Source organism: Onychostruthus taczanowskii, unplaced genomic scaffold (genome assembly GCF_017590055.1).
Source record: "Onychostruthus taczanowskii isolate IOZ18803 unplaced genomic scaffold, ASM1759005v1 scaffold57, whole genome shotgun sequence".
NCBI classification, from domain to species: Eukaryota; Metazoa; Chordata; class Aves; order Passeriformes; family Passeridae; genus Onychostruthus; species Onychostruthus taczanowskii.
The window spans coordinates 54,696-75,905 of record NW_024503346.1 but is presented as its reverse complement, the minus strand read 5'-3'; the positions used below and the strand labels follow the sequence as shown (position 1 = coordinate 75,905).

The following is a 21,210-nucleotide window of genomic DNA, read 5'->3' as shown; positions in this document are numbered from 1 at the left end:
AGGAGCCCAGAACTGGGCACAGCACTCCAGATGTGCCTCACTAGGGCTGAGTAGAGGGGCAGGATCAGCTCAGGGAACTGACAGTGCACTCCAGGATGCCTTTGGCACTCTTGGCCCCCAAGACACACTGCTGACTCCTGGACAACTTATTGTCCACCAGGACTCCCCAAGTCCTTCTCCACAGAGCAGATGGTCTGCTGCTCACTAGAAAGCATTTTCAAATGCCAGAATTAACAGTGTTTAAAGCTTCCTAATGGTTAAGAGAGGTTTTCACATTTTTCTTGCAATTCCTGCCCTTTTCTCCCGAGTTTGAAAGCATCCTGTGAAAATGACTGCAGCTGTTAGAGTCATGCTATCAACCTAGAGAATTTGCTTTTGGACCTTCAAGCAGACGAAGGATAAGCTGTTGAATACCAGACATATTCACACACGTGCCCATATCTGTTTTAGGGAAAAAAGTAAAGGCTTGAGGTTTTCCTTCCCCCGCTCTCCCACCCGCCCACTGCCCCCTCCATGTACTCTGTGTTTGCTTCTAATGTAATTTAGGTAGATCTGCACTGCAGTCATTCAGCAGTGGGGCCTGTTAATGCATACAATGTGCCCTTCAGCAAAGTCTTTGAGATGTTTTCACTGTAGCTTACAGCTGCACCAAAAACTAAAGGATTTTTTCCAGTTCACCTGAAGGGGAAAAATGAGCATCAGTCTCTTGACAAGTGATGAAAGAAATAGAGAAAAAATATTTTTTGGCCACACATCAGAGTACTTGCAGTAATTCTCGTCATGGCATTGAACTTGCCCTCTGTTGAAACTTAATTTTTCATGTATTAAAATGTACCTAGAGCATAGAGCTCTACTGAGCAGAAAATGCAGTTTGTTTATATATTTTCAAAAATAATGTTCAAATGAAATGGGAAACAGCAACAAACATTTTTGCATCTCTTTTAGTTGTGAAAGAAAGCATTGCTTGTTCCAGTAAGACAACTTTTAGTTCAAACCTCAGTCTGTATTTACATCAATCAGTGTTAGGCATTTATAAAAGTAAGAGAGGAATTTATTCTTCAGATATTAATTTGTTATTGAATCTAGGTAAATATGTACTGCTTTACAGATGAAGATAGTCATGCAAAGATCTTATTGTCAGTATCTCTCCTTGATTTCCTGATTCATTGTGCTGTAAGTTAAGCTGGATTTATTTGTATCAGAGCAAGGCTTGGGCTGTACAGGAGGCTGAACACAGGTACAGCTCAGGAGACCTGGCATCCAGGTGTCTGAGGAAATCAGTGGGCACACCATAAAATGGATCCTTTTAAATGAGAGGTTCTGCCACAGTGATAGGCAAATGTGCTGTAACTGGCCACTTCACTTTTGACTCCTATTAAAGTCTGATAATAAAAGCACAGTGATCTTGTTTTCTTACTTTGCTGTCCTGCAAACAATGGAGTAAGTGTCAATAGAAAATATACGCTTTGTTGTCCCAGCCTTTGCACACCTTGCTGTGCAAACTGAAGTGGCTGAGTCTCCCTCATAGAGCTGCAGGCTGCTGTAAAATATCATCTTCCCTGGAAGATGCTGCTGTTTTTACTTCTTTTATTTGGAAAATTCTAAATATTCCAGTGAGTCCTGGAGGAACTGGCTTACAGGACTTTTTAATAGGGAAGAAGAGGAACTCTTCTCAAGACTCAACAAGAAGCTGTGTTTCTGAGAAACTTTTTTAAAGCAGTAGCAACTGCTGCTATAAGGGTTTTTTATGTGTCTCTAAGCCTCTGTAGCTAGCAAAGTGTTGATAAATTAAGGAGTAGGCGAAATAATTTTGTGATGTACCAGGGAAGTGAGTAGAACTTCTGTGCCAGGTGAAGGCAGCTAAACTCCCTTGCCCTTGGTACAGCTCTGACAGCAGCACAAAGGAACTGCGAGCAAGTTACTTCAAGGTTTTGAGTATCAGAGTGAACTGGAGATGGGAGACATCTAGCATTTTCTCTAGTTTGAGTGCCAGAGAGAGGGGTTTCTCACTTCAGACATCCAGTGCAGCTCCTTACAAGTCAAGCCCAAGTGTGTTGACGGGGAAAAAGCTATTAAGAAAACCACTCAAGGTGGAGATAAACTCATGCAGCTGAGGACTTCCACAGCTGATCTGACCCTTTGAAAGGTCATTGAAGAGAAACAGGTGCTTTTGCAGAGCAATTCTGGAAAACACTTCATCCCTGGAGGAGTTCAAGGACAGGCTGGATAGAGCTCTGAACTACCCGATCTAGTTAAAAGTGTCCCCCTGCATATGGCAGGGGAGTGGAATGAGATGGTCTTTAAGGTCCCTTCCAACCCAAGCCAGTATATGATTCTATCTGGAGAACTTGTGTAAACCTGGAAGGTTTTGGTCCCACTGTGCTGAGAGTTATTATATAATAAGACTCTCAGGATTAGTATATGGCTTGAATGTCCTTGGTTTATGCTACTGTTATGCTTCTGAAAGTTGTCACTTGCCACTTTCATGTTTTCGGCTGTAGTATTGATTTTTGAAAGAAATTTAAATTGTTCTGCTTCCAAGAGTCAAAATCAGAAACAGATGCGATGGTGTTCTGAAGAGTTGCTGTTTTGTCTGAAAACAGAAGATTACAAAAATCTGGTTTGATAATAGGTGATAGATGACCCCCATTTTACTACAAGGAATATCTAATAAATTGCTGAAGCTGGCATGAGACAGACCATAGTTGGGACAGATTCTTTAATAACCAAATTTTTCTTCCAGAAATGGCAGTGTGTGGAAGATGCCAGTGGAAAACTGAAGCTGCACAAGTGCAAGGGAATGGCAGACTTGGCAGCTACAAGCAAAGGCACCTCCAATATTTTGCCCAAGTATTACAACAGGAATAGCGAAGACTGCAATTGTGAAGAGAATGAATACAAGCTGAGCCACATCAGACAGAGAAAGAAACTCTTCTCCAAGAAAAGTAAGCAAACCCACTGCATCTTCTGTCTCTGCCTTAGAAAGCTGTTGTTTGCTAACTCACGTAATTGTCTTGGCAATCATAGGCATTGAATTGTGTTAGCATATGTCCTGTGTATCTCAACTATGAAACAGCATGTCTCATACTGGACAATCAGAGTTGAGAATATCTGGCTGGAAGAATGTTTCGTTCTGGGAAATGCAGTGCCCATGCTGAAAAGGCGAATTGCACACAGGGACATAGGCTGTGGAACGTGAACAGTGTTATACAGCAAATACTTCAATTTTCAGTAGCTCCTGCAGTGTTTGGAGCTGTTACTTCAGTAATTTATTTTCAGTAAGGATGTGTGTACTTTGTCGTGGAAGCTGCTTGCTTCTAACATCCTTTTCTTCTGCTCAGTCAGCAGAGACAAGGCTGACTTTTAATCAGACATAAGAGCCAAAGGGGATGACTGTTACTGGTTTCCTTGGCACAGATTAGTGCTTTTTCAGAAAGCCCATTTTACTGACTCTGTTAAATCTTAGTCAGACTAACATCTATATTTGAAGTATATAGTTTAATTATAGATTAGAGGTAAATGGCAACACGGAATTATTAGTTACTTGTAATGTTTCTTTTGTCTCACTCCACAAATACAGAGCTTTAATTATTTAGCAGATTAGTCTTTTTATATAATGACACAAAATTGAAACACAGAGTTTAAATTTATTTTCTCCCATTATATTCGTCTTGCAAGCTGATTAGTAGTTACTAAGCAAATTCTGAGATGAAAAAAAAAATTAGTGGTTCCATCAACTATACTTGATGTTTAAATATGTGCTACAGCCGACAAGCTGTAAAGAACACTAGAATTTGTACTTACTTAACTATTTTTTAAGTCACAGAAGGAAGTTAAGTCATGGGGAGCCAACAGCAGTAGATGGAAGGCACTTAATGAGGACAGGAAAACAATTAAAGTGAGGGCAACATAATGCTATCTGATAACACTTAAGTATTTCTCATTGTTGCTTTCTAAACATTAACTAATTTTCACAACATCCAAAGGAGGTGGTTAAGTGTATAGTTACCTTTAGTTTGTGTATGTAGGAAGTTGAGGTAAAAAAAAGTGAAACTTGCTGCCTTCTCACAGAGGGATCAGAATGGTGTTTTTCCCTGTGTTCTGCTCAGATGAGACAGAGTTTCTGCTACACCCTTCAGTTTATTAGCCTCATTGAACCTTAAGGCATAAACTTCAGCAACATAAAACAGGATCTTGACAATCACATTGTCATTGCTTGTGTCTAAAGTAAAGTATTTGCCTGCACAGATGCTTTCTTTTTCCCTCTTCCCACATCCAGTGTGTGCTATACAGGGAAGAGGTTAGCTTGGACCTATTGACAGAGACCTTTTCATTGGCGTTGGCTATTCTTCTACCTGCACTTATCTAATAAATCACACACCAAATGCGAGTGAGCCCAAAGCAGTACAAGTTAAGGTAACATATCAAGGTTTTTTCTAAACAGCTTATGTGTAAAGCTGTTAGTTAAGACAGTGACTTGGATACTCATGATGTGTATTTGGGTTTTTATGACCTGTTCTGTGAGACTTGGGATAAAGTGTGGTCTGTGCTGGGTTGCATAATTGTTAGGGCACCTTTGGGGTCTGCTACTCAGAATTTGATGAGTGCATGAGATTACATTGCTGCCCTGCTTAAAATGCCAGTAAATGCTATTCATTAGTTTGAACCACTGCCAAACAGAAAATAGAAGTTTCTAACTGAATTAAGGGTCGCGTCCACATTAATGCAGTAGTTTCAAGCACTAGCAAAGTTTTGAAAGAAATGCCCTGATCATTCATTTCTGTTGTGCACAACAGAAATAGATTTGCAAAAAGTCATTTTATTGGATTCCAAACTGCAGTCATTTGCAGAAACGCAGAATGGATGCCCTGTATCTAGGGTGCATCAAGCATGTTGTAAACCCTAATAGGGTATAAGGATTGGTCTTTCAGAAAGGTTTAAATCAGTTACATATAGTGAGAACGGATGGTCTAAAAGACTAGACTAAATTGCTGGTACAGAGGCTGGAGCACCAGACATTTTGATAAAATAATTACTTTCTAGTGTAGGCATGGTTTAGAATGCATTTTCAGGTGCACCAGTGCATTTAGCAGGCAACAGTGTTTTCTAAATTGAGTAAAGTCAGTTTCACAACTGGGCCATGTCATATATGTGCCACTTGCACAATGTAAAAATACATAACTTGACTGCAAAGCACTTAAGTGCCAGAAACCCATAAACATGAATATTTGGTGTGTCTGGATTTAAGTGTCTGGAATGTTTGCATTTTTGTCCTCTTTATTTCTTTAGTATGCTCTTATTTTTATAAGAAAGATCAAACAGAGCTTTGCAGTAGGTGGAAAGTTTAAATAATGAGCTCTCAAAATCTTTAGCTGTGTTGTGGCCTATTATGTTTTTCTTGCTGTGGATTTGATCTCTTCTTCCTGTAATGAGTATGTGATTAAATGTATGTGATTAAAGGAATTCTTAAGCCGCATGTAGGAAAATTATGATAGGCCACACTGAATAGTAAAGAAACAGAAGTGTGTACAAAGAGGCTAGTGCATTTTTATTCAAATTTCCCTGACATTCATTTTACTTTTGAGGTGGTATCAATGCTGGACCAAAATGACATTTTTATTAAAACAAAAAGGCCGTTACTTTACAGATAATGCATTTGAAGTATGATTTTGCATTTGAAGTACGATTTTGTGAGAATGGGATATAAGAAAGTACCTCTAAACTTAATCCATATTTCTAGACACTAGAGATATTTTTTTTTTTGTATTTAGAGTGCCCAGTTTTACTTTGTTATCAAAAAAAAAAAAAAAAAAGAAAAAAGCTCTTTTGTGTACCAAATGCAAAATACATAGACATTAGTGGAAAACAGTTCCTTTCAGGTTCCAGAGAAGACAAACATGCTGGTCAAGTGGTGCAACACCAGCCAGATTGTTTGGGCTCTGAAAGTAGTTGGCTTTCTTGGCTTAAATTGCTCTGGACTCCATTTTGCAACTCAATTTTGAGGTTGCAACTTCTTAGCAATGTCATCTCTAAGACAGCTGATTTCTCTAGTAGTTGAGGAAGAGAGGCATCAGATTCAGAGAGCTTACCAAAGCCAGACTTTAGTAACCTGAAGAAGGGAGCATAGATGTTGTGGCCAAATATTTAACAGCCCTGGAGTGACTATTTGTAGGCTGTGTACAGAGATTGGAGAGGAGAACCTGGGGCAGGATTGACTAATAAGTAATTAAATATTAGTATTTATGCCTGCAGCCCACTTAGCAGATGGGAGCACACAGTACAAATGAATATTGATCTTATTAAATATTTTAACCAGTTCAGAATTTGATACTAATCACAGCACTGAATCAGCACTGTGGGTAACGTGTTAGGATAAAGCAATAGAAGCAGTCCTTCATGAGGTGCCTCACTCCACACCAATTAGTTAGTGCTAAGGCTGTGTTAGTTTGGCTGCAGAGGGAGGAGTAACCTGGCTCCTCGCTGTTCAGGGACATGGAGTTGATGGTTCCCTGGGGCTATCTACTGAGGTCCAGCATGCTGCATTAGTGTATTAGACTTGGAAGGAAGAGTACTTGTTAGTTGGCTGAGCTGAACAAGATAAACTGAAGGGATGATTAAAGAAATGAGAGTTTATACTTTAAATCTCATTGGTAGGATGTAGCTTTTTAGAACTTCTTCCTACCTTGGAAAAGATAGGCATTTCGGTCTCATTTATTCAAACATTTCCCGAGTGGGTGCCTGAAATAGGGCAAGTCTTTTGTGGCTTTTTTTATCCCTTCAGTTGTGACTCACCTGGCTTAATATCATCAGTAAACTTTGAACTACACATGGAAAATGTGCAAAGCCAGCCAATTCAGCTGGTAGTCTGCTTTCTGTGTGTGGCTCTGACAAAAATATCATGCTTGGCCCAGTTTCAGGTGGGAGGAGATGTTTATTCTGCTTCCCACAGGCTGCAAAATGACTTTTGAGACTCTGCAATCTATCTGAAATTAATGTAAGGCTTATTGAAAAAAGTCATTCTGCATTACTGCCACAGCGAGACAGTTAAGGTTCTTTTTTGTCAGTTTTGGTTGTTCAACCTCCGGTTCCATATTTTCTTTTCCCCCTGCTTATTTTACTGGAGAGATTATCCCGTTGAATAGGCTGGCCTTTCTGTGGAGCTTGGGATTGCAAGAAGAATCCGTCTTCTCATTTGGTACATTGGTTGAATTTTGCCTTTATCAGATTGCAGAGGGAAGTCCCATCTCATGAGCTGTGCTGTGTGTTTCATTCTCTTTAAATGATAAGTGACCAAAGGATCCAAGGGACCCAGTTGTTTCCAGTAATGACTGTGGTAACTCCAAGCCTTGTATACAGAGTAAAGCCTCAGGCTCCCCTAGGGTAGGGAGCACAAGAGAGTCTGTACCTAGGTTGTACTTTTTTCTCAAGGAATGAGATGATTGTGCCTAATGAGTGACTCTCAGCAGTCACTGGTGGTGAGCAGGAAATAGTCAGAGATAGACCCCATCATACAGCAGGGAAGTTTAAATATGGATTTAGATTTCATACCTATGTTCTCTTTTTGCCATTCCAGACCAAACAGAAGAGGAGTTCTGGGGATTTGGGCTGGAACAGAGAACTTTGGAAAATAGTAATAGGGAAAAGATCAATGAGAATCTCGTACTGCACAGTGGCAATTCATAAGAAATGTTTCATTTTGCTTTTGAGCTGCAAATGCAGAAGCAAAGTTTGAGGGAGTACATAGCACTGGAAGGTGGTGCTTCACTGAGAAACTGACTGTCTGGCCTGCACATAAGGGAAAGAATTGCAAAGAAAATAATTGCGTGTGGATAAAAATAAAGATTCGGGTATTAATCCCTTCCAAAAAAATCATGGATCTAGCCCTAGCCTTGAAGAATAGAACTGGGAAAAGGCTCAGGCTGAGCACTGGGAATACTGGGACAACTTCAATAATGTGTTGCAGGAATCCAGCAGGGAAGAACTGTATGGTGGGCAGCAGAAAAGCACAGAGGACTGGTCCCTGAGGGTCGCTGGTGGCCTGGCTGTCACGACTGTCACAGTTGGTGCTTAAGGTGTGACTGCCATCTGGTGATTGTGGGGGAAGAGCAAGCATTCATCTGAATGAGCTATTTGTTCTCACTGGTGCTGGACTAGAGCATTTTTTTCCCCTTTGCCGTTCTTTTGTGTTTGCCTTGTACTCGCTCTCTCCTGCTCTCAGGTATCCATCCACCAACCCGTACTTCCGTCCATGCCAAAGTTAAGGAAGCAGCAGCTCACAGGACAACTGCAACAAACACTGTCATCCAGTTAATTCCAAACAGCACAGTATGGGCTGGGGTTTTTCCTTCCAAGAGCCACAAAGAGGAGCAAATTGTAACATGCTCTTTCTGCCGCTCTTCCTCTCTTTCCGTGCAGAATTCAAACCAAGCTATGTCCGGAATCGCTCTATCCGTTCTCTGTCTGTTGAGCTGGATGGAGCTGCCCATCACCTGCTTTTAGAGGATGGATACCAGCCCATCTTACCAAGGAACATCAGCAAGCGGCACAAGGTGCAGAGGGCTGTTCTCCACGAGGAGGAAGATAGGGACATGGGGGAATATAGTGGCACTGGTAGCATTGCAGAGTACACAGCCCCTAATCTGATCAAAGTGACCCACCGGTAAGTGCACATGGTAGGTTTTTAAAAGCTTTTGCTCCTTAAGTGACTGCTTTTTTCATAAATCTGTGGGTTGAAGTGTGCTAAGCATGTAGCATCCCTTTTGGATACCCAGTCTAGCTTCACTAAAATTCTTATTCCCGTGTGTACGGTAGTCTCCAGTTTTGTTTTAGTTTTGTCAGTGCGGAAGGGCATGAAGCTCCTGAAGAGCTGCAGCAGTGCTTTTGTCTTCTGCATTGGGTGGAGACAGTAGCCACTCATCAGTGCATATGTTTCCAGTGAGAATAAGCAAAACTGTTGGCAACAGGGGTGTTAAACCTACATGAAACCAGGAGAGGCCTTACTCCTGGAAGTCAGTGTGCAGTGGGGTAACCTGACCTGGCTGGAGACTGAAGGCCCTGACTGGAGCTTGGTTTTGCGACGCTGGTTGCTTAGTACAGTTTTCTGTAATCAGTGCTAGGAGAAGAGAATCTGTATTATGAATAAAGCTGGATGGACCAGGAGCACTGGGAAATGGAACATACTGAGAGAGAGGGGAGGCAATTGTCTGACCACTCTAACAGCTAAAAATCATTTTCTCGGTGGTGAATCTAGGGACTGATAATGTCTCTTCGGCTGTACTTTAATTAATTTGGTCACCATTTCCATTTGTGAGTTATCAGAAAATCCACCAATCATTATTGATTACATGCTTTATATTGTTTAATGACTAGCTCATGTAAATATGCAGGAGCCAGGTAGCTGCTGTTAATATCTGTGTTTTCCATTTGACTTCTGCTCACAGAAATTAATTAGAAACTCACCAGTATGAGGAAATGTAGGCATCAGAGAATTGTGCCCTCTTATCCCAGCTGTCATGAATATTCAGGACCCATTGATTTTTTTCTTCTGGAACAAATTGAATTAACTTTTACTGCCTTATTGCGTGAATCTCAGATTCCTACAAGGAACTGTAAGAAGGTTGTACATTCTTCATGAGCCTTTCCTAGCAGAAAAGAAGGCTGTGGGACATCATACATGAGGTGGTTTAAAGAAAATAAAGGAGCACTGCAAATATTCAGCTTTAATTTAAACAAGCATTCAGAAATGACTGCATTGTATTCAACCCCTAATAAACTTTGCAGGCAAATCTATTGAGTGGTGATTTTTTTGCTTTCTTCTTTATTAAATAATTTTAAAAACTGGATTTCACTAGAAGTTAGTGAAACATAAAGATTTTATATTGTCAGAGGGTGTTTTGCTTTCAAAGTGAAGGAGATACCCTTGAAAGATTTTATTACTTTTGTAGAAAATAGTAAAACTTCCTTGCTTCTGGTTTGGTTTTTGAGTTTCTTCTCTTTTCTTTATGGTGTAGTAATACATCTTACCTTGCTCCTACCCCTGCATCACTTAATTATGCATCGGGAAATTGCTTCTGAGTAATGCTTTCAATGCTTGCTAGTTAGTAATGATTATTTATGCAGAAAGTCTTATGAATAAGCAATAATTCTGTGTACATAGAGAAATGAAACAGTCAACAGGTTCTGCTTGATAGAAATATTTTCACTGGATTTTTCTACTTAAAAATTTCCATGGCAGCTCAAACCCAGACTTCCTTCCTGGTTCAGAGCACCCTTATGTTTTCTTGAATGAACATTGTTTTTTGAACACTGCATGTTATTTCCAGCCCATGGTCTCATTTGTCCTGGAGCTGTGTTATTAAAAGCAGCTGTTTGCATTGCTCTGTGTGTGTATTCACTGTAATAAACACTCTTTGCTTTTCCATGCCAAGGTGCTATATCCTGGAGAATGATACAGTTCAGTGTGACACAGATCTGTACAGGTCACTGCAAGCTTGGAAGGACCATAAACTTCATATTGACCATGAGGTCAGTGATGTTTTCAGCGCGTGTTTTTAGCGGTGGGCTGATAGGATCTTGCTGACTATCTGTGTCTGCCCCATGGTGTCTGTTTCCCTCCGTGAAACCTTCTGAATTTGCTGGCTGATTTCAGAATAGACATTTCAGAAATAATGAAGTTATTACAAGTTTGTGAAGACAAGATGCTGACTGGAGGAGAGAATTGCAACTGAAAGCACAGCTGAGACATGTCATATGCCTTATGAGACAAATAAGTCTTAAAGCTGTCCCCATCCTAGGAAAAAAGTAATCTGTATCTTTTTACTGTCTTAGTAGTCCTGTTCCGCAGTGGGGAACCTCTCAAAACACAGTCCTTCAGTATCAAATATAAAGGCCCAAGGAAAAGTGAGCTTCATTAGTTTTGGTGCTTCTAGAATTAATTTCTTTCACTTGCTACTGCTTTTCTTAACCTTGCACCTTGGAATTGCATTTTTTCATAGGATTGTGTATATGGAGAACCTGGAGGTAATTTACTCTATGAAATTTGCCAGTAAAACTTTGTCTGACATTTTTGCCACTATTATTAGCTCAAACCCTTCATGTGCATTGTGCATGAAAGAGGGTCTAAGGACTAGATAAGGATGGAACAAATGCCAGAGAAGCATGAAGGATGGACGTCCTGTAAACTCTCACCAAATTACATAAATTCACAGTAAAGTTCTATATAAGAATTTCTTGGTCCCCTTTTATTGTAAAGATGGACACATAGGGCAAATACTTAAAAACTTACTTAGTCTGCTAAGATTAAAAAAGGGTAATTTTAATATTACCACAGTCCTGCAATTGTTTTTTCTTCAGAAAATGTAGCCAATATGGAGTGTCAAAGAAAATAAGAACACACTTCTGCCCAACCGTGTTCCTGATTTAGGGTCACATGGCTGGGTTCTTTGTCCGTTTTCCTTGAACACTCTGTCCTGTCTCTGCTTCAACAGTCATGAGCTTCTAGTACACCTATGGTCACTGATGGCTAATGGTAGTTCTGCAGAGACTGTTGTTCACATTAGATTGCTTTGATTTTTCTGCTTTGTAGAGCCTGCAATACCCGAGTCGAAATGGGCCATGCTGTATGTAAGCCAGACTGAGCAAAAGCAGGAGTGTCATTTAGTGAAAAAAAAAAAGGCAGTTAAAAATAAACCTCATGGGTGGCACAGTCAACTGCTGATTGCTATCCCATGTGTCCAGACACTGCTAAAGCCTGCTCTGCAAAGTGACGGAACCTTGCTGCTTTGCTTTTTCGAAAACTCCGAGGAGGGGATTTCAGATCACTCCTGCCCCATCCCCTTCCCAGTGCCCCAGCATGCTGAAATTTATTTACTTTGTTTTCCTTTGAGCAGCCTTTCTCCCCTTGCAAATGTGCTGTAGAGCACAAGAGGCAAAATCGGAGCGGATGCAGGAGTGTCTGTCTACCTGCAACTGTGCGTCCCCCCATTCCTGCAGCACTGCATTCCACTTGCAGAGTCAAGAATCAGAGCAGGCAAACTGAGCCAGCTTCCTCCTGCAGTAGTTTCCTTCTGGAAAGCTAGATAATTTGAAAATGCTTGTTAGTGGTGAGAGCCACGGAAGGTACTGAAGAGGAAGCTCTTGGTGACAGTAGAATGAGTTTGAGAAGGTTAGAATAGCACTAAATCATGCTGGTTTTTTTCAAACACTGTGCCTTTTTTTTTTTTTTTTAGATTGAAACTTTGCAAAATAAAATAAAAAACCTGAGGGAGGTGAGAGGTCATCTAAAGAAGAAGCGACCAGAAGAGTGTGATTGTAACAAGCTAAGGTATTTTTTTGTGTATTTCTGAATAATTATTTGTAGTGTGCAACTGTAACTGATTTATGTCCTCACAGGAGAGATCAGGATCTGGTTTGTTCAGTGGTTGTGTGCTGACTGTACTCCTGTATACACATTCAGGGGAAGTTAGGCTGCTGCACATGGCCCACCGCCTGCCAGGCAGGAGTTTAGCTGGACAATCGAGCTCTTGCTCTGCAAATAAGCACAACAGAAAATCCTCCAAAATCCAAAGGTAACCCAAACAGAATTTGCCCCTGAGGAAAGCTGTTCAGAAAGAGACCCAGGAGCACCTTCTTCTGCTCATGGTGATGACAGAGCCAGCTCGGAGGCTGCTGAGAGCCAGGAATCGCTGAGAGTACTGCAGCCACAGTGGCAGAATGGTATGAGTATGACCAAAAAAAAGAAAGCTGTATCTGAATGGAGTCAAAACTGCAAGGCAGCTGTGCTTTAGCTCTGGCTAAAGCACCTGTTACCAAGTAGACTCTGTGAGAGGGTGTGGATTAAACTGCTCTGTCTTATTGGTGTCACAGAATGCCTTTTTGAACATAAAGCTTAAAACCTCAGAGGTGCAACTTACTCTACAGATACGATGTTTATAATTGTTGTGGACTGTGGATGTGGCCAGTATGGATCCTGCAACATAGTTTCAGCAGCAGATCCACTAAAATACGGAGATCATAAATTTCCTGGGTTATGGGAGCCCATGTCAATAACTGCTTAAGATGTATCATTCTAGATGGTAAACAGACAGAAAGTTTATATTGGTTTATAATCCACTGCTTTCAAAAGTGATTGAGTTTACTTAATATGCACTGTAAAGATGAAGTTATTTTTGGTGAATGTTTTATAGAAAATGTAAAAAAAAAGTTTCTTTTCAGAGTGATATAGGGTACACTTATATTTGTGCATAACATTATTGAGATGACTAATCCCACTGAAATCAAAGAAATTAATCATCTGAGTTACATATGGTCAAGTGTTTCCATTGCAATTGCTTTGATTTAGCATTTACAATTAGTTGATGAAATGCCCAGCATCTGTGCAAGATTAAAAATTTGTCTGAAGAAGACAGTTCTTAAATAATCTTACTTTGTTAATTTGTTATACTGATTAAACTTATGAAAGCTCCCAAAATTTTTAAGAATTTAAAAGATTTGTTTCGAAGGAAATTTTCATCTGGCAACTAATTGAATTCAGATGTACTGTTTCGAAAACAACATTTATTAAACTAAGTTTGTGTTTGCTGATCTGTGTATGTAGTAACTGTATCAATAAGAAAATATCACCAGTGACTGAGACTGTTCTTTTTTTTAAACTTTGGTAATTCCACAGAAAGAAAATTTCTGCAAAACACTGTAAGAGTTTCTGGAGAGGCAAAGCAGTAGTAACCCAGCGAGAATGTGTATGTCTGCTTACACTCTGCATATCTCTGAATATATTAAACACTGCTCTTGCAGTTTAACAGTTCAAGCCATCTTGTTCAAGTTTTTTCCTGGAACTTCCAGCTAGTAATAAAGGAGGACACCCCCACACTCCCTCCCACCCCTACAAAGTACAGCTGGTATTGAAATTTTTGCATTCAAAAGGAAAATGACAGGAGGGTAGTATAAACTTGTCATTATCAGAACAAGTTAGGGAATACCTCCTCGCAGAAATGTAATTTAATTACACATCTATTTATTCTATGTGCCCCATGTAGGGAAACAAGCAGTTGAAACTAAAATAATAGTAAATTGTAGCTGGATGTGGATATACATTACAATGCAGTGTCACTGTGGACAAAGGATCTGAGGAAGCAGAGACGCAGTGAGGCTGGAAAGTGCCTGATCCAGTTGAGTGAGGTTGCCTTTATTCATCACATACATTAATAAATTGAAGGGAGAAGTGACACTGGATAAAATCTGCCTCAAATCCACTCTGATACTCTTATAAGAACAGGGGCAGTTGTCTTGCTGTTGTTCACCAGCAATGCTGTTTTTATTTTCCAGTTACCATTCAAAACACAAGAGCAAACTGAGACACAAAGGATCCAGTCTTCATCCTTTCAAGTAAGTGAAGGCCTGTTCCTTTGAGAGAGGATGTGCAAAATGTAATATTAATATTAGGTCTGTACACACAGTTACACACTAGGCAATAGTAGTAGTATTCAATTTATCCTGTATTAAAAAAGCATAAACAAGAGACACCTGGGCAAGGAACTAAGCCCATATCAAAATGCTTGTAAATTCTAAGGTCTCTGCTTTTGAAAAAGGCACACTGCAAACCTCAGGCCTACATGCCCCTTTGGCTGTTTTTTTTTTTTTTTTTTTGCAGTGCTATTGAATTGCAGTCATCTCCATTTGTATGAAACACCATTTAATTAAGAAATGTGGATTCTTTCCCTCTGAGTGGTTTATTTTATTAGCTGCTTTGGGGTGTTTTAGCTATGTTCAAGTCTAACAGGGTTTACGTGACCCTGACATTTCATGTGTGCAGGAAGGCCCTACAGGAGAAAGACAGGCTGTGGCTGCTGCGAGAGCAGAGACGGAAGAAGAAACTGCGCAAATTGCTTAAGAGAATTAAAAATAATGACACGTGCAGCATGCCTGGTCTGACCTGCTTCACCCACGACAACCAGCACTGGCAAACTGCTCCCCTATGGACACGTAAGAATACTGTAAACTAAGGAATAGGTCAGCAAATTTGGGCTACAATGGGCTGGGATGTTGGGTTGCTAGTAGTTACTGGTTTTATTAGCTCTGTAACCAAAGCCATACAGTCTTCTCTGTAGTAAATAATCTCTATTTTCAGTGTTGTGATTATTCTTGCATGAAAGGCAAGGAGGTAAAAAAACCTGCAAATATGCCACAGATATTGAATACTGTACACTGATCTGTAAGATATCTCACCATCTGGAATGTGTCACAACCAGAAAAAGGAACTAGACAAGATGTTACTGTAATTAGTCATGTCATGTGAATTAGGTATGCACAAAACAAGAAGCTGATGCTGGTAGGCATTCTCTACTTTAGAGCTCAGGAGTGAGAATGAGAGTAACTGTCTATGAAGAAAGTAATACTATAAACAGAAAGTAATTGGCAGTACTAAAGACAGACGCATGTAGGTTATGTCTTTGTCACTCTTCAATTTGCAGTGGGCCCTTTCTGTGCCTGTACCAGTGCCAACAACAACACATACTGGTGTTTGAGGACAATCAACGAGACCCACAACTTCCTGTTCTGTGAATTTGCTACTGGATTTTTGGAGTATTTTGATCTCAATACCGATCCATATCAGGTATCTGATCACAGACCTTGAGATCACAGCTCAAGCAATACATCATTGTTACCTGTCAACAATAAATTGAAATCGTGCAGTATTGCTGCAGGATGAAGTTAAGGCCTGTGTCATTTAAACTAGTATAACAGGGCTCTTTCCTGTTACAAATAAACCAGCTGTATTCCAAAAGTTACCAAATTACAGAGCAGTAGTTACTAATAAGAACCTTCTGTTTATTGCAGCTAATTAATGCAGTGAATACGCTTGACAGAGATGTTCTTAATCAACTGCATGTCCAGCTCATGGAACTCAGAAGTTGCAGAGGGTATAAACAATGCAATCCAAGAACCAGGAACATGGATCTTGGTAAGTGCCTCTTCTATTGCACTCACAAACGCCCCAAAGTACTCTTAACATTATAAAACTTGAATCAGTCAAAAGGATTTTAGGATTTACTTACAATAGTAATGTCCTCCTGAGGGTGATAACTGCATTCTCAGATTTTTGTACATGTTCACTTTGTCTTATGTCATGTTTTCAAGATGAAGAATGACCCTTAGCATAATGATAAATATTGCTGAGGTGCAGGAGAAGACAAGGAAGGAACAATACTCGTGAAAAGGGAGAGAATGAAGCTCACAGACCTGAACACCGGTCAGTTCAAGCTGGAAGGGACTTCCAGAGTTCTGCTCCAAACTTCTGCTCAGTGCAGGATCAGATGTGAGGGCATACTAGGTTACTCAAAGGCATCAGGAAATTTGTTAAATTCTTGAGTCTTTATTTTTTTCTCGTACAGGCAATTGTTAGTAACATTGTTAATTTTTCTTCACCTAGGACTTAAAGATGGAAGCTATGAGCAGTACAGGTAAATTTAAAAAAAAATTACATTATTATTCTTAAGTACTATCTTCATGCTGAAAGAGCAAGTGTAGGATTGGGAACCACATGGAAAGACCTTTCCACCCCACTTGCTTTGAAACATTGGAGCTATTTGTTTCAATGTTACACTGTGTTCTGATCTTAGTAGTCAAAATTCTGGCTGAATTCTTCTTCCTCATCTTTCAGATTGTGGTACTGGTTGTTTTCTTGGTGATGGTTAACTTTTTTCTCCTTTTGCTGCTTGAAAATTAGGCAGTTTCAGCGTCGAAAATGGCCAGATGTGAAGAGACCATCATCTGCCAAGTCACTGTGAGTTGGGAGCAATTCACCAAAAGCATTAGCTTTTACTTAACTTTTCCCTTCTCTTTTTGCATGCACCACCTTTTTAACATCATCATCTATTCTCACAGAATGCTTAGGAGGAAAGTCCTCTAAATTATGCAAGAAATATGATACTGCCATCATTACTGACAACTACTGCTGCAGAAAACCTCTTGGTACATGGGTTTTGAGAATCTTGCAGCATTAAAGTCAAGGCAATTTCAAACAAGTAAAGGTAGATGCTCAGTTAAGAAACCAGTTATGGTCAACTGCCAATAAAAATGAAAGACAAGGACATTGGTTTTGTCTAAACTTAAACTAGTAGCAGCTATCTAGTGGTTTTTCACACAATCCAGAAAGAACAAAACTGACTGCAATTTCTCACAAGTAGTGAGGCAGTATCATGTATTTTCTTGCTATTTATCCAGCTACAGCCTTTGTGCTGTGAGCAGGAAAAGGAATTTAAAACAGAAAGTAGACTACAAGACAGATTTCTATCTACAACTGCTTTTTTCTTACTGAGCTGCCTTTTAAAATGTGGTGATGATCTGGCAGTTCTCAAACTGCCAGAACTCAAAAGGTGAGGTACAAATTTAAGTTTATTAAAAAGTTACAGTTGCCTGTAACTGTCTCTGAATCTCCCCTTAAAAAGAAGACAGAGACTTCAATTCATTAGCAATCATAACGTGCTCTCAAACTGTGCAGTGGAAAACACAGGTGCAAGTCCCTTCCTAGGCACCATCTGGTCTTCTTGCCCAAGAGGAGTTGCTCATACAACGCAGTGGTTTTATTTCTAATTGAAGAGATCTAAGACTGGCTTTAGAACCAAAATGAAGGTTGAATTAACAAGCTTTGTACAGGCTGAAGTTTCAAGTACTGTTGAATTGTTTCTGTCATATACCTCCTATGCTTTTATTGGTGGTTCATGGTGTTTCCATTGGTTTTTACTGCAAGGAACCATTAAAAATACCTTTCTTACTACATTCTACTAGAATGTTCTACACTAAACTGCATTTCTTTTATTTTAAAGAGGACAACTGTGGGAAGGCTGGGAGGGCTAATCTCCCCCAGCTGCTGCACCTCCATGAGGATACAAACAGGGCAGGACTTGAATTCATGTACAGACTAAATGAATTATAACATTCACCTGAAGGACTGGATAAACTTCGAGGCTGAAAGAGATAGAATGTTTGCACTGATGAGTGAGTTGAATAGAAGCAGTGAAATGATGGGAAATGCTGTCAGAAATACAGGTCTCTGAAATCCACTGTTGTACCTGATTTTTTGCTTTGGATTATACCTCACCTACTTCACAAGGCATTTTACTTCAAGAAGACACAACTAATGCTGATTCAGGAATTGACAAAGGCGGAAACTCAGCCACATCCCAAAGAGGACTGCCCCTGCAGTGGCAGTGTTTACACAGACAGTTGATGGAACCTTAAAACAATTTCCAGTTCACCTGTATCTTTAGCTGTCGTGAGAAAAGCTTCAAAGCCAAGTACAACTCTAAAGCAAGATTTAGAAAACAAAGGTGCTTTTGCTTAACACTGGGGTAAAGGTAATAGTTCAAGAGAACTTTGACAATATTCAGGAACTGAAGTCAGCAGCACCAAGTGTTCTCAACACCATGGAATTTCTTCAATTTCCTCTGAGGATACATTTTAGTTCCAAGTCTGCTTGTTCATTTTACTGTCACCTCTATGAAGATTAGAGAAAATCTTGACTCACAGGATGCCAGATTTTTGGAGGGATTGTGTAAATATTGATCAGTGTACTGTTTGAAAATAAATTCCTTCAGGTTGTGAAGAAATTTATTAATAAAAAAGAGTGTAACACCCACACACCATTTCTCAAAATGCTAAGTCAGAATTTACTCATTTTTAAAGGTACTGAAAATTTTCAGTAAATGTACATCTTAAATTTTAACAAAATCAGATTTGTATGAAGCTTTTTTATGTCATAATATTATACTGTACATTCAAAACCAGAACAGTTCCTTTGAGAAAGTAGTGTTTGCTTAGCAGTGTAACTTTTACATTTATTTTTTAAAAAAGACAGATCTGAAAGTTCAGTATTTGTAGTCAATAATCTAGTTATACTTTGGTCTGCAGAAAAGTAAATGTTGTGAATGACAGTTACTGTTCAAAGGTTTTCACAGGGGAAAAAAACCTATAATTTTACTAAGAAAGCACAGTGTACAGAATTATTTCAGTAGTTTCATAAGAACATTATTACATATGTTGTAGTACAGGCACTAATGGTGAGACTTGTATTTATCATTTGTTTCATATTACTTTGCTACCTGTGTTTAAGGGCAAATGCCTGAGGGCGCTCATGGGACAGACTCAACCAACTGTGGCCTTCGCTCCTAAGAGGTATTTTTTTCAAAATGCAAATTTAACTGGCCCTTGTAGAAATGCAGTGTAAAAATGCAGCATGGAAATGATTTTGAAACCCTTCCTGGCTTTGCAGTTCAGAAAATAAAGTGGAATTAGATCCAAACGTAGATCCCTGGTATCACAAGTCCATACTCAAAAAATGTACTTGAATTTAGGAATGAGAAAAAAAAAACAAACCCCAGAAAAAAGCAGAACTATAGACTTTATATATGCTAAGTAGAACTGGGCTTGAGTATTTGTATGACATGTGGTAAGTCAAATCCACTACCCAAAGCTTTCTTGCAAGCTTTTTTAAATTATGCAAGTAAAATCTGAATGTCTGTCTTAATCTAGCCATGTATTTTCATTAAACTTGTTAAAAATCTCATGGATTATCAAAAAAATCTACTAGATGATGAGATCCTGGATCTACACAAGTAAGTAAAAAAACCCCTTAATTTCCCCAAAACCCCCACATTTTTACTGTTTTCCAGAGAAAAGTTTTAGCTATCTGCCATTCCCAGTGTGCATGCAGAAAGAATATGAGGTTAGATTTAAAAAAAAAATTTGCATGCCCTTGTATATTTAACTCATAGTCTCTGGCAAGGTGACTGTTAAAATCCTGCAGGGCCAGTGTTACTGCGCCTGTTACTTACTTGTCAGTCAGAAGGTTGAAAAGTTATCTTGTCCCCTTTATAGAAAATAGTGAGCTGTGAGACTTGTATGTGACACAAGAAGCAGCTGCTATTTAATGAAATTGTTGTTGCCAAGTTTTAGGGAAAGATATCATCTCTTCTCCTTTCAGCTCTTCTAAAGTTTGCTATTTAAGTTGAAAAAACACGAATTCTAGTTCATGTCTGCTAAATGTGTGTCTTGTAAGTGAAAGGTCTCCATTGTTACTGTTGGCTTTTACAGCCAACTAAGATAAAATGTAAGTTGTTCTTTATACACAGTTTTCATCAGTGATAGCAGGGAATTTTCTCTGACCTGTACTGGATAATCACCCTGAAAATATTAGCTCATACAGTGTCACCAAAATCTGATTTTAAATAGAAACCTTTATTTACATTATTATTAACATCCAAACACAAAAGCCAGAAGGGCAGTAACACCTTACAACCAACCCTTTTATAAATTTATAAAGTCCCCGTGATTTCTCTGTTCTGCAAAAGAAAAGATACAGATATTTCAAGCAATACTTGTAAATGTAAACTAAGCTTAGATGCAATTCTCAATACCGTATGCCTTCTCCTGAGAATTTTTAAAAATATTGCTCTCAGAATTACATGGTTTCACACTTTCTGTATCATTCTGTCATCTGGTGGTCTGCACATAAATTCTATAATAAAAGGTGTGCTAACTGGTGCAACATTCAAGTAAGTTTTGTCTTGTGACAGAAATGTGGTCTGGATTTCTCACTTCAGAAGCAGTATTTTAGGCCAAGGAAAAAAGTGCACTACATAGAAGTTAAATAAGCACATGTGATCAAAAAAGTAACAGAGACTTAGCAAAACAACGCTCATTTATGCAGCAGTGATCAGAGGCTGCTGCACTAGCTCATTCATCTCTTACTGCTGAATAATGTTATGTGGGTTTTATTAAAAAAAAAAATTCACAAAAATCTACTGCTATAGGACTAAAGCAAATTGATGGTGGTAACTAAATGGCAATAGATTTCAAACTAGATGTACTATTTAGTGCTGCCATTAAATATACCATCAATGCATTTTAAAAATGCCCCCTGCCCCTTCATCAAGTTTAAACTAAAAATCTTTTAATTCAGTAAAAAAAAAAGAAAAAAGTAGGTACTGGAAAGCTCCAACATGCTAAACATATGAGAAAAGGATGAGCTTTTATGTCAGTCGGGTAGGTACCAGTTATACATAGATGTATAAATAGAATTACTAATTAAAAAAAAAAAATTGTACTGCAAGATGTATACAGCAGTATATAGTCTAAGAGCTCACCTAATGAAAGCAACCGGTGTTTGTAGTTTCCATCAGTATAATGAGCAACTACAAAATATAAATATTGTTG

The 21,210-nt window shown here is 39.1% G+C and overlaps 1 protein-coding gene across 5 annotated transcripts in view; it reads left to right on the top strand.

The window, feature by feature from the left end:
* The window catches only part of SULF2 (sulfatase 2), a 78,591-nt gene extending 59,962 nt beyond the window's left edge, over nt 1-18,629 (top strand). For all 5 annotated transcript variants that reach the window (XM_041417931.1, XM_041417930.1, XM_041417929.1 and 2 more), the window contains 11 exons: nt 2,744-2,945; nt 8,416-8,659; nt 10,428-10,524; nt 12,228-12,322; nt 14,323-14,382; nt 14,810-14,979; nt 15,468-15,610; nt 15,835-15,958; nt 16,427-16,457; nt 16,724-16,780; nt 17,823-18,629. In XM_041417931.1, the coding sequence (XP_041273865.1) occupies nt 2,744-2,945; nt 8,416-8,659; nt 10,428-10,524; nt 12,228-12,322; nt 14,323-14,382; nt 14,810-14,979; nt 15,468-15,610; nt 15,835-15,958; nt 16,427-16,457; nt 16,724-16,780; nt 17,823-17,853 (1,254 nt within the window). In that variant the 3' untranslated portion in view covers nt 17,854-18,629. The remainder of the gene's footprint in view (nt 1-2,743; nt 2,946-8,415; nt 8,660-10,427; nt 10,525-12,227; nt 12,323-14,322; nt 14,383-14,809; nt 14,980-15,467; nt 15,611-15,834; nt 15,959-16,426; nt 16,458-16,723; nt 16,781-17,822) is intronic.
* The last annotated feature ends 2,581 nt before the right edge of the window (nt 18,630-21,210 follow it).